This window comes from Lactuca serriola, chromosome 4 (assembly GCF_051521515.1).
Source record: "Lactuca serriola cultivar US96UC23 chromosome 4, Lser_US96UC23_V15, whole genome shotgun sequence".
Taxonomy (NCBI): Eukaryota; Viridiplantae; Streptophyta; class Magnoliopsida; order Asterales; family Asteraceae; genus Lactuca; species Lactuca serriola.
Window position 1 is genome coordinate 187,166,877 of NC_136411.1, and position 13,287 is coordinate 187,180,163.

A 13,287-nucleotide genomic window follows, 5' to 3' on the forward strand; every position below is an offset into this window, starting at 1 on the left:
ACTTTTTAAACTCATTATGGGCATTACAAGTTCATGTTGATGCCTTTTGGGCTCACTAGTGCACCGCCAACGTTCATGGATCTCATGAACTGGGTGTGTAGACCAATGTTGGACAGGTAATTGATTGTCTTCATTAATGATATCTTGGTCTATCCAAAGACCAGAGAGCAGCATGAGGAGAATTTGCACGAGACTCTTGGGGTTTTGAGGATGGGGAGGTTATACACCAAGTTCTCTAAGTGTGAGTTTTGGTTGCGCAAGGTTCAGTTTATGGGACACCTCCTTAATCAGAATGATATTTTGGTTGACCCAGCCAAGATAGAGGCGATTATGCGGTGGGAGGTTCTGAAGTCTTCATTTGAAGTTCGGAGTTTCCTCGGTTTGGTAGGATATTATTAGAGATTCATTAGAGACTTAGCCATAAGTGAGAGCTCTTCTGCCGAGAAATTGGCCGAGATCTATGTCCGAGAGTTTGTAGCACGTCATGGGGTGCATACTTCTATTGCATCAGATTTAGATGTTCATTTTACTTCCAGATCTTGGAAGAGGTTTCACGAGGATTTGGGCACCCAATTACATTTTAGTACCGCCTATCATCTGCAGACAGGCTGGTAGAGCGAGCATACTATACAGACACTTGAGGATATGTTACAAGCCTGCATCATTGATTTTGGTGGGAGCTAGGACTCCTACCTTCCTTTGGCTGAGTTTTCTTCCAACAACAGCCATCATGCCAGTATTGGCATGCCTCCCTTCGAGCTCCTGTATTGGAGGAAGTGTCATACGCTTATCTGTTGGGGAGAGGTCGGGTATAGAATCATGCAGAGCACTGAGATAGTGGTCAAGAAGCTAAAGCTTATTCAACAAGTCAGACAAAGGTTGCTGACGGCCTAGAGCTACCAGAAGAGTTACGCAGACCAGCGCCGCTCTGAGATGGAGTTTCAAGTTGGAGATTTGGTGCGCTTGAAGGTATTACCTTGGAAAGGTGTGATCTGATTCAGGAAGTGGGGCAAGTTGGTCCCCAGGTTTATTGTCCCTTTCAGAGTGATAACCTGGGTGGGCAAGGTGGCACCCCGGTTAGAGTTGCCTGATGATTTAAGCTACATTCATGAAACCTTCCATGTTTCTCAATTGAGGAAGTTTTTGGCCGATAAGACAGTTGTGCTCCTTTTGGAGGACATTTAGGTCGATGGTCTTCTGAATTACGTTGTGAGACCGGTGGTAATTCTAGATAGGAAAGTGAAGACCTTGATGAATAAGGTAGTAAACGTCGTCAAAGTTCAGTGGCAACATCATAAAGGCTCGGAGTGGACTTGGGAGCACGAGGCTGAGATGAATGTGCATTATCCTAATCTCTTCGTAGAGGCTGACTTCGAGGACGAAGTCTGATTCTAGTGGGGGAGAATGATAACAACCGATGTTAGGTATTTTCATTTCATCCCTTAATAATTTAAATTTGTTGCAAATAAGGCCCTTACGTTGGTCATACAAGGTTCTACGCCAGGCATAAGTCAACAACTTGTGGTGTGTCAAAGTTGGAGTACGCTGGGCGTACACGTGAGTACGTCAGGCATACTGGTGCAACTCTTTAACCCTAAATTTTGAGGGTTGTGTCCCTTATTTAAACATTTAAATCCCCCTTGGACCTTCTTATGACCAACCTCCATTACTTTAAACCCTAAATCGAAACTCTAGCCCTTGTGAGTGAGATTTGAAGCTTGTGAGTGATTTTTAAGTGTTCTTGGTAGTAAAGGAAGATCATTAAAGAAGTGGTGGTGCATTCAATCTTTTGGATCCAAAATCTATATCTCTTTGTTCATCTATTGAAGGTATAAAATTCATACCTTGGAGCTTGTTTTGCTAGATCTTGTTAAGCTTATATTTATGTTCTTTTTGTCCCAAAACCTTGATCTTCGTGAATATGGAATACTCCAGAGCATATGAGTTGTTCTTTTAGACGTTTTAGGGTGCATAATGTCATTAAAATGCAATCTTGATCCTTTCCTTTCATCCATGCATGAGTTATGGAGTTTTTTTAATGATGTTAGAAGTTAGGGTTTTGGGATTAAGCTTTGTTTAGTCATGCAAAGGCATAAAGTCAAAGACTTTATGGAGGTTGGGGTAAAGTGTCATAATGATTAAGACATTAAAACTTGGATTTTGAGTTGAGATCGTGTATGTTTAGTGTAATTCTAGCTATACCCAACATAGCCAGTTACGAGCCCGATTCCTTTCAGCCATGTGCTCTATTCCCAACATAAAGTTGCATACACCGCGCGTAAGTCCAAGTGTTGACTTTCTATGATGTTTGGCTAACTGTTCCTTTAAGGGAACTTGTGACGGTTTTTAGTCTTGGAAGGGGGAAATGGTCTTTTGCCCTAAATGTGGATTAGACTTGGCTTGGGACTAGTGGATTATGGAAAATTACCTTAATTATTAATTAGGGTTAATTGGTGTAATTATTAGGCGGAGTCTAGTTCTGACAGTTCGGGTGTGAGCTATATCAGTCATCTGTGCAAGGTGAGTCTCATCCTATTTTTACATGTGTTATGATTACCAGCTGGGTCTATGTTCTATTACTGTAATATGTGTTACTATGTGTCCTGAGACTTCGGGTAGTCTCCAAGGTTGTTGATAACCCACAAGACGTGTTGTTTGCCGACTGAGACTTCAGGTAGTCTTCTGGGTTGCTGATAACCCATAGTTGTTTATTTTCTATTGTGTTGTATGTGGTACTTTGGGGAACTCACTAAGATTCGTGCTTACAATTGTTGATTAAATGTGTATTAGGTACTTCTGAGTGGGAAGGTGAAGGCTTCATTGTATACATTTGCCTGCAGTTTATGATTTCGGATATTTTGGGACACTCTGATATTTCAATGATGATTTGTATTTGACATTTGTGATTTTATTGAGATGGCTTTTATGAACAATGTTTTTTATATGTATTTAAAAATGAAAATTTTGGTTTGGAAATTTGGATGTTACAGTGTTGTTATGGATATCATCAACATGTGATTTATGCACTAAAAACCTATGGGATGTACTATTCATGGCATGGCCAAGGTAGATGTAATCTGTGGTTTTTGATCCAATTTTGGTCCTCTTAGGAAGAGTTACTTTTACCTTAGCAAGGCACCCCCCACAATCTCATTCTTTTGTAAGAGGGTAATCTCCCTTTCCACATATGCAAGGGTGATTTATAACTCTTTTTATGAGGAATTCTAATAAGTATTACATTTGTGCCAAGGCATGCTTTTCCCCGCACATTATGTGGTGCTCCAAAAGTAATTAACATTGAATTAATCATGTTTTTCAATTTTCTATTCTTCCTATCAGTCGCTCCATTCTATTGAGGAGTATATGGAGTAGTTGTTTGATGCAAAATACCATGTAAAGAACGAAATTCGACGAAGTCTTTGGACTCATATTCTCTTCATTGGCCCGACCTTAAATTTTTGATTTTTTGTCAAGTTGATTTTCAACTTCATCCTTATAATTCTTAAATGAATTCAAGGCTTCATCTTTGGTATTTAACAAATAAATATAGCAATACTTGCTGCAATTATCTATAAAAGATATGTAATAATTTTTTCCTCCTCTTCTAGGTATTGCTCTAAAATCACATAAATCAGAATGGATTGAACCAAGAATTTCATTAGATTTTTCTAATGATTTATGAGGCTGTTGTGAGAATTTTTGATTCTACACAAACCTCACATTTCTGATTTTTATGTAATGAACATTTTGGTAACATGTCAAGTTTTTCTATTCTTTGAATAGAATGAAAGTTGACATGTCCCAATCGAGAATGTCATAAAAATGAAAGATCATGCATATACATAAAAGACAAGCTAGTAGTGTCCATTATTACATTAAGATTAACATTGGTTACATTATCATTGTTTGGTGTTTCAAGCTAGTAGCGCTTCCTTGATACGCATTGCGTGTCATTGACACGCGCGTCGTAAGGTTACGACGCGCGAATCGTGTCGTCTTCCTTTATGACATGGTCTTCCTTGATACGCATTGCGTGTCGTAATTGCGCGTCGTAAATGCACGTCGTCTATAGACGACGCGCAAAAGCGTGTCGTCTCTCTTTATGACAGGGCCTTCCTTGACACGCATTTGCGCGTCGTCTGAGCCGTTTACGATGCGCAATGAGCGTCGTAAAAGGCTGTTTTTCTAGTAGTGACTTTAAAAAGACCCTCACTAAGATATCCCTTTCCAACATGTAAGGTATTGTTGAAACTTTGTTTAATGAAATTAGCCTTGTAGGACTTGTCCAATACTGGAAGCAAGAAAGAAAAATCTCTTCCTTATAAGCATAAGCATTACTAGTTTATCAATATGGATAAAACATTAGGCTAAGATGGATGAGCTTGGAATGTTGTTTTAGGCTATCTTAATTGGGCATAAATTTAGGCTTAATTAAAAAGATATTTAATTAATCAGGAAGACCCCAAGAGGCCCAAGGCCTAATGCCAATCCATGCAGCTTGTATATATATTTATTATTTGTACTTTACATGGAAACAAGAAACAACTTGAAACATATAATATGATCAAACATACATCCGGTGCTACCTTGATTTTGAACAATATACAACTCAAATTCCACAGTAAGATTTGATGGGGCACTTAGATCTCTTCCCTTCATCTGTGTAATAGTAATGAATGTATTTGTAGTTGTCGAATGCCTCAAATTGTAGAGGATTGTCTTCATCAACGAGTTCTTGAGGAATCTCTATATTCAAATCCCTGATAAACGTAAATAACCCTAATGAAAATCGCTCTTCATTTCCTTGCATCATCACCCTATGACACGGTGCTTCAATTCTTCCATTTGTCCATGCCTATGAAAATGCAAACATCATAAATTTCACAGATTTTCACAATACTATTAATACTAGCTAGTTAGTATGCTACCTACCATGCAAGCATCGCCTGCCATGACTATGAATGATGACGGAGAAGGATCAACTTCAATCCATTGTCCATCTTTTGTCTTTATCTCCAAACCCTTTACTTGTTTTTGATGAAGAATGGACATGAAACTCTTATCAGTGTGAGGAACAAGACCTAGATTTTGCCCATTGCCTTGAGGGCATAGGTACTTTATGAATCGAAGAAGATAAGTTGTCGACCCAAAGAGAGACTTATAGTGTTGTTCTATTCCGTAACTTTTTGCTACCATCCCCATAACTATCTGATCTAATTCCGCTACAGCCTTTGAGAACATCAATGCACTTTTACTAAAAAAAAAACATGTGAAAAATGAATTATTAGTAGATGTTGGATATAACGTAAAGTAAGAAAGCATACCTAAAACTTTCATTCCCATAAGGCCACATGAGTTTTGTGAATCTTTCAGCTCCTTTCGTAGTTGTTGCATCCTCAATGCCTAAGCCTTCGTAAAGAGGAACTATGGGTTCTTTCCCAACATAACCATGAGATGGTGTATCTGAAGTGTTTAGGACTTTGGTTTCAATAGGAAGATCAAAAAGGTCTTGTGATGCAAGGAAAATCGAGTCATGGAGTTCTTGAGAAACTCCATCATACATGGCTATGAAACAACCATATTCCTCAAGTCCACCGATAACTTCATCACACTTTGTGATCCAAGAACTTGAAGCAGGGTTTATGTTTTTACGAGTGAGGTCGATAACAGGAAGTTTGGATTGTGTCAAGGACCCCATTATATCGTAGATGTTTGATTTTGTTCTCTACGGGTTTAAAACTCTTTAACACCATTATGATATATAACTAGTATTGCATGCAGAAAATAGTTTAAAATATTGTGTCCTGAAATTTTAAAGTATTGAAGTACATATATGGTAGAACATCAATATCATTAGTGGTCCAATTCCGGAAAACGAAATAGAAGTTTGGTACCACATGAGTCACTTAATAGCTACATGATTGTACCTTTAATTGCTTGATGTTGACTAATTGCTCTTTAGTTCAAGCTAATAAGCTAATAAGACTTAATTAATTGTTTGATTGATGCTTGGTCGTTAATCAATATCATTTCTCAAATAAAAAAGTACAAAGGCGACGCTGATTTTCTCATAAAAACATTGTTAAATTTGTCACGGTTACGATAAGTTGTTTACTACGGTCCCCTTTTATGATGTTAGATTTTTGGTATTGTTTTTGTGCGCGTCCTATTCGTGGTGTATGATTATATAATTGTGTCATCCCTATGTTAATCAAATCATGATGGTTCTAATTGCAATAATACATGTCAGAACTCAGAATCTCGATCTTGTTTTGGCTAATGGCTACATTAATTTTTTCAATACGCCTACAATATCTGAACCAACAGTTTGCGTATAAAAACAGAGTTCACTCGTGTGTAATGATATCGAGGTGTATGAGTTCACGATAATGAACAATTCTTGCACCTTTTACAAACATAGCGCAGATCACGGGTTGCATGAGCTATCATCACTTTTAATTCATTACAGTATATAATAGGCATCGATAAAGTAAATATTATAATCTACTTTAGCATTTTCATTTTACTTATAGAAATAAGAATACAATATAATGATATGTTATATTATATCTTTTCATTCTGATTTTATTCATTAAAATATTAATCAAGTGGATACACCTCATTAATTAGAGCACCATACTTCAGTGGTTAACATGATGCTTACACCTGATCATAAGTTAAAAATTTTACATGTTTAATACAAAAGATATTTGGCGTCAATTGATATATTTAAAGATATGTTAAAATAATGCTACTTTAACTGAATTTATCGAGTGAATTTTTTTAATGAGACTGTATAATGATTTATAATTAATTCGTTTTGAACATTGAGATATGATGTTTAAAAACATGACCTTAATTTCTTATAATTACACTAAAAAAAAGTTGGAAATTGAACATTTGTTTTTCGGTGTTATGGAATAATTCTCCACGAAACCAGCAACTTGTTCAATGTCTATGCAGTTGTATTTGGTATCTTTTATAATATATCTAACGAGATGATTAACTCTCATAATTGTCAGTACCTTTATTCTTTGTTTTTTAATTTATAATTTATAAAGATTGTTAATTGTTTAATTGCAATAGTTACTCTCCGAGTACGAAAGGGGGTTATTTTTAATATTTTAATTGTTTGGTGGGAATTATAATTTTGCATTTTTGGACAAAAGTCCACTTTGAACTTTGTCCATGATTATAAACGTCGTTTTAGAGTTTTTTTTACTAAAAGTTTGTGATTGAAAAGAAAATATATATTTACCAACTAATGATTGTTTAGAAAATATTTACTTATTAACTGTAATTAAAAAAATGAAAATATTATTAATTTACAATAGGATTAAGGTCGGTAGGACTAATTATAATAGAAAAAATTTATATGCTAATAAAATAGTAGTTATATTTGTCATTTTTTTATGTTTTCTTTTTAAATACACTATAAAAATGATATTTGACATTTTTTTCATCATTTTTTATTTTTTAAAAAGTATTAATGCTAATGATAAGTTAGACAATTATTTATTGAATTCTTAATTTTTAGGAGAAATTTAAATTCATATTGAATAACTTTCGGTTATGATTGCCGATAATTAATTGTAATTATATATTTAAAATCCTACAAAATCATGTTTAATTAATAATTTATTGAAAATAGTTAATTAATAATTATAAATATTACTATAAAATTTTAATTATTTTTATAACCGTGATTCCCACGGACTATAACATACTATAACATAGTATATATATTTAAAAAATTGGATGGGTGGGGCACGCTTGATCAAAATTGTAAACAAAAAATGGGTAGCAGTTTAGAATTAATTTATTAGCAAGTATTTTTATATATGAACAAATAATCATTAAAGTATATATACATAGATTGATTTTTTTTTTTTAAAATGACTTCCAAGAAAAAGTATATTATATCAGTAAAAACATAATGAATAATCTACCTAACAGAACCTCAAATCCTCTGTATCATAAAACTATTTTAACATAATCTTTGAAGTTTTTAAGTCATAGAATTGCAATGTTTTGGCTTGTAAAGCAAGTCCCAAAGAATCTAATTAAAGTAAAGCAATCCCACGAAAATAAGGAAAACCCCATTAAGAACCAAATCCAAATCTTCTATTTCAATTCTAGCATACATTAAAAACGAACATGATTTTTTTGTGGATGAAACAACAAAAATGAACCTGGTGGTTTCTTGAACAGAAAATATTTTAGGACATATGGAAGTACAATGTTATTTTCTGAAATAAAATAAAAAATAGGTAGCTTATTATTTTAAGCCACAATGCTATTTTCTGAAATAAAACAAAAAAACCAGGATGTTATTTACTAAAATCATTTTAGTAAATAGCATCCCGTTTTTTTCTGAAAATAATTTATGTTGTTTCAGAGCCTATGAAATTCTATTTTACAACTAAAAAAATTCGAATTTGGTAGTCAAATTTGATTATGCGTTGTTTCACGCCATGAAAAAAAAAAATCTTATTTTAGGTCATGTCAAATTTGATTTTACATCAAAAAAATGAACATAATGGTCTAAATCTTTTATTAGCATCCACCACCACTGCCACCACCAACCACCAACTGTTAATCTGTTCGACCTACCATAGATTTAAATAACAAAAACATTTTAAATTACAAATATATATACCAACATCATATACATAAACAAAATGCACATTATAAGATCACAAACTTGTTCCCTTCATTTCAAACCTTTTGGCTTAAACCCAACATCCCCACAAGAACACAACCCATCCTTAAAAACATGAAAACATTCAATATCCCTAACACCAATCTCTCTCCTCACAACTTTTGAAACAAACTTCACCAAATCATGACATTTTTCACACATATAAAGATTCTTTGTGACTCTAATAGGCATCCCAGGAGCTGTATTTATCAACCCAAATCCAATCGCCAATCTTTCACTATGCCCACATAAAACCTCATCTTTACAATCATCATCAACTCCATATTCTTTTTCTCCCATTTTCTCATAAAAACCATTCAAAACACCCTTAATTTCTTTTTCTTGAGGATAATTTTTATCCCCACTTAAAAACGCATGAACACTTCCTTTTACTTCCACCCAACTACACCCTGGATCAACTGTCACCCCTTTTTCTCTCATAACCCTTTTCAATCTCCCTACTTCATCAAATCTACCAATATCAGAATAAAAATTACACAAAAGGGTATAATATCCAACACTTTGATCTTTCTCATTCATTTCATATATCCTTCTAGCTGCAATCTCCCCTAAATCAACCCAACTGTAAATCCTGCATGAATTTAACAAAGCTCCAAATATCGCTATATCTGGTTTTATATCCATTTTTTTGATGAATGAATAAGCTTCTTCAAGCTTCCCATTGCGTCCAAGTAAATCAACCACACAAGCGTAATGCTTTAGGTTAGGGGTAAGATTGTAATTTTCTGTCATGATATTGAAATACTCCAAACCCTTTTCCACCATCCCTGATCTACCACAAGCACATAATAAAGAAATGAAAGTAACCCCATCTGGTTTTACTAATTCTTTTACCATTTTGTTAAATAATTCAATTGCTTCTTTCCCTTTTCCTCTTTGTGCATATCCATTTAATAAAATATTCCAAGAAGTAATGTCTTTATGCTGTGAACTGAATTGTTTCCATGCAGTGTCCATTTTCCCACACTTTGTGTACATGTCAAGGAGTGCATTTGGTAGATATTTTGATCCGCTACATGCTAGTCCAGCTCTTATTGTGTACGCATGTATCTCTTTTCCTGCCATTAAAGCTCCTATCTTACCACATGCAGATAGGATTGAAATTAATGTGATTGAATTGGGAGTTGAAGTGAGTTTCATTTTTCTAAAGAAAGTAAGAGCTTCAAGACTTCTATTGTTGATCTTGAGACCAAGTATGATTGAAGTCCATGATATCACATTCTTGTTGGGAATGTGTTGAAAGACTTCTATACCCTTATCGATAAGTTTACATTTGGAATATAAATCGATTAAAGAATTGGCAACTATGGTATATGATATAAGTCCAGTCTTTTTTGCAAACTCGTGTAACTCGATTCCCATATCCAAGAGTTGTAATGAAGCACAAGCGGAAATAACACTAGCAAGAGTGATCTCATCAGGGGCAACATGGTCTTTTCTCATGTTTTTGTACACTTCAAGAGCTTTTTCGGGTTGGGAGTTGTTCTCGTATCCTGAAATCATGGAAGTCCATGATATCACATCTTTTGATGTAATTCGGGTGAAAATCTTTTCTGCTTCTTCCCAAGATCCAAGACTTGAGTAAAGCTGTATTAACGAGTTGTCAATGGAGACATCTTTTCTGCATTCATGTTTTGTGGCGTACCCTTGAAGGGTTTTTCCTAATCTTTCATCTCCAATGAATTCACAGGCTGAGATTACACTAGTCATAGTCATCAAATCTGGAGCTACAGAATGATGAAGCATGTCAAGAAATAGATTTAGGCCTTCAAGATACTTGTCATTTTCGAAATATCCAGAAATCATTGCGTTCCATGATATGGTGTCTTTTACAGGCATTTTATCGAACACTAAGCGAGCACTATACACATCCCCGCATTTCACGTACATGGTGATTAGGGAATTATTCACATCAGTATCAGATTCAAATCCGAATCTCAATACGTGAAGGTGGACTTCTCTTCCTCTGAGTAAATCAGGTATGGCCCCACAAGTTCTTAAAATACTAGGGAAAGTATACACATCCGGTAGAAGTCCAGCCCACAACATTCGATGATATAGGTTTAAAGCCTCGTCGAAGTAACCTGCTTTAGCATACCCACCGATTAATACATTCCAAGAAAATACATTTCTCTCAGACATTTTACCGAACACATACCATGCTTCGACCAAATTACCCAACCTAACAAACATACTCAACAACGAGTTCCCAAGTCTGATACTTAATTGGGTTGTAGAATTCTTTATTAAAATGTACACTTGACGCCCTTGAGGCTCTGCTCGTTTCCGCTCGCAGAGGTCAATTACTGTGATGTAAGTTTCTTCTTCGACCGAAAGTCGGAGTTTTTTCATTGCAGTTAGCTGTATTAGAGCTTGTTCGAGGTTCCCACGGAGACAAAGATCGCATATGACGGAATTGGGGTCTCTAGTGTCGATGGAATCAGTGCTGACTACGGATATTTTATGCTTCTTTTGTAGGGAAAGTTTGCAGCTCCGTGATGAAACTAAGAAATTAATGGTTTGGGAGATTTGGTTATGGTGAAGAGAGTTTGTGAGGTCGGAGTGGCATGAAGAAACCGTTGGAGTTTTAGCAGAGACGGCCATTTGCATAGATAACTGCATAGCAGAATTTCAGAGTTTCGAGAAATAGAGATTCTGTTGTATGCGGCGTCGTTCCATTTTGCGTAGCTCTGTTCCTCGCTCCTACGTCTTCTAATTCTATAGACAGTCGTGTGCAGATTATCACCTCAATACTTTGAGGTGTTTGGGATTTCATTCGACGTTAAAAAGGATTTTTATTCCAAAGGATTTGTCTTATGTAGACGTGCAAATGTGTTTTTAAATAAGTGTTTGGATCAGGTTTTATTATCGTAAAATTATCGTAAAAAATCGATAAGTTAAAAAGTATTTTGTTTAATATAGGGATGAGCATCTGAATCAGTACGAAACCCGAACTTGGTGGAAAATAAGAACCGAACCGTACCGCGGGTTACGGTTCCTACCGGTTCTTATCGTGTCTTTAATGTTGAAACTGGTCCTCGAGAAATAGCAACATATAGTTCCGGTTTTTGCCGGTTCTACCTGTTCCCGGTTCCAAAAATCCACAAGAATATTGTCCCAGTCCCGACCCAATCAGTTCTATCCGGTACTGGTTCCGGCCGGCTCTCCGATCCAAATGTTCATCCTTAGTTTAATATTATCTTTTATCTACTTTGTAAACCTAATAAGTAATACTCTCTTCGTCCCAAAATTATTGTCTACAGAACAAAAAATACACAGATTAAGGAAACATTAATTATTATTAACTTTATACAATAAAATGACAGTTTTGTCCTTTCTTTGCATTTAATATTCCATTAAATGCTTAGTTAGTTAAGTAATAATGAGAGGGTATTTTGGTAAAAATATTATTTATTTTTAGAAATAGACTATTATTTTGGGAAAAACCAAAAAGAAAAGATGAACTATAATTTTGAGACAGACGAAGTAAGTTGTTTCAAGAAGTTAAAAATTGTGACATCTTGAAATCTCATTTTCAAATACTAAACAAAAAGTTGTTTTAAAAGGTTTTTTATATCTAAACATTTTTTAACTTATTATTTTTCAATAAATCAATAAGTTAAAAATTCATTTTGATAAATAATTAAATACCTCTTTGTTTAATAATAAAAAAACAAAATCGTCATTATTTATTTGTTTGTTTTTCTTTTTTCAACAAGTTATCTTTTGATTTGAACCGAATTTCAAATAAAGCTAAATTATTTATCCTCTTTACGTTTGTGGTGTGTTAAAAGTTACATTTTTTTAAAGTGAATTTTACACTTGGATCATTTATATTAGATCATTGGTTTCTGATTAGGATGTTGTTACTAGTTTGATGTAAAATCGGATTGAAATTATTTCCTTACCAATATTTATATATTGATCATCTAGTTTTTTCTTTTTTCTTTTTTTATTTAAAGCAATCGGATTATTGAATTTCTAAGGCTCTCATTAACTTTTTATTTTCGAGAGAGATCGTCAACAGAGAAGTGGACAACGATTTGATTTCTTTATCTTGGATAATTGTGTATCTGGTAGGATAAGTTTCATATTGCTTCGTAGGCTGGAGATATGTTCGATGTGTGCATGTGTGTTTCATCGCCTTCATAGATGTTTTCTTTGTTTTTTTTTCTGTTTTTATTATTCTTAGAGCAAAAATAGGGTTGGGAACTTAGGGGAAATGACACAAATGTCCTACGAACTTTCTAGGGTTGACCCGTTGAGTCCCTAAATTATTTTCTTGGCTTTATGAGGGAAGGAACTTAAGTTTGTCGGGTCGAATAAGTCACATTTTAAGGTTTGAAGGGGTAACTCGGTCACTTTTTGGCCACCTCCTTTAATAAGAAAACAAAGAGAGTTGATTGTGTCCTTCGTTTATTTCCACATCATTTACTAATGCCACATCAGTTATGCAGTGTGTTCTTTACACCTTTAAGAAGATGATTATCAACGAAGATTGTTCATCGTTCCATCTCTTCCAGTAAACCCTTATTTCAATATTTCTCTCCTCCTAACTCAAAGAT

General features: G+C 34.6%; 2 protein-coding genes across 2 annotated transcripts; both read right to left on the reverse strand.

The window, feature by feature from the left end:
* Positions 1–4,420: 4,420 nt before the first annotated feature.
* LOC145100476 (deoxypodophyllotoxin synthase-like) lies at positions 4,421–5,737 on the reverse strand. The gene is made up of 3 exons (XM_079037736.1): positions 5,325–5,737; positions 4,933–5,254; positions 4,421–4,855 (listed from the first exon to the last, which is right to left on the reverse strand). The coding sequence occupies exons 1-3, from the start codon at positions 5,696–5,698 to the stop codon at positions 4,610–4,612; spliced, it is 942 nt and encodes a 313-aa protein (XP_078893862.1). The 5' UTR covers positions 5,699–5,737; the 3' UTR covers positions 4,421–4,609.
* Positions 5,738–8,588: 2,851 nt separating this feature from the next.
* ECB2 (Tetratricopeptide repeat (TPR)-like superfamily protein) lies at positions 8,589–11,530 on the reverse strand. The gene has a single exon (XM_079040576.1). The coding sequence runs from the start codon at positions 11,342–11,344 to the stop codon at positions 8,714–8,716; it is 2,631 nt and encodes an 876-aa protein (XP_078896702.1). The 5' UTR covers positions 11,345–11,530; the 3' UTR covers positions 8,589–8,713.
* Between the last annotated feature and the right edge of the window lie 1,757 nt (positions 11,531–13,287).

Excerpts from the sequence above, each read along its gene's own strand:
- ECB2 (XM_079040576.1), bottom strand. The coding sequence starts at position 11,344 with ATGCAGTTATCTATGCAAATGGCCGTCTCTGCTAAAACTCCAACGGTT.
- LOC145100476 (XM_079037736.1), bottom strand. The coding sequence starts at position 5,698 with ATGGGGTCCTTGACACAATCCAAACTTCCTGTTATCGACCTCACTCGT. Across the intron at positions 5,255-5,324 it reads TATGGGAATGAAAGTTTTAG|TAAAAGTGCATTGATGTTCT; the intron begins GTATGCTTTCTT and ends TTTTTTTTTTAG. Across the intron at positions 4,856-4,932 it reads TGGCAGGCGATGCTTGCATG|GCATGGACAAATGGAAGAAT; the intron begins GTAGGTAGCATA and ends GCATTTTCATAG.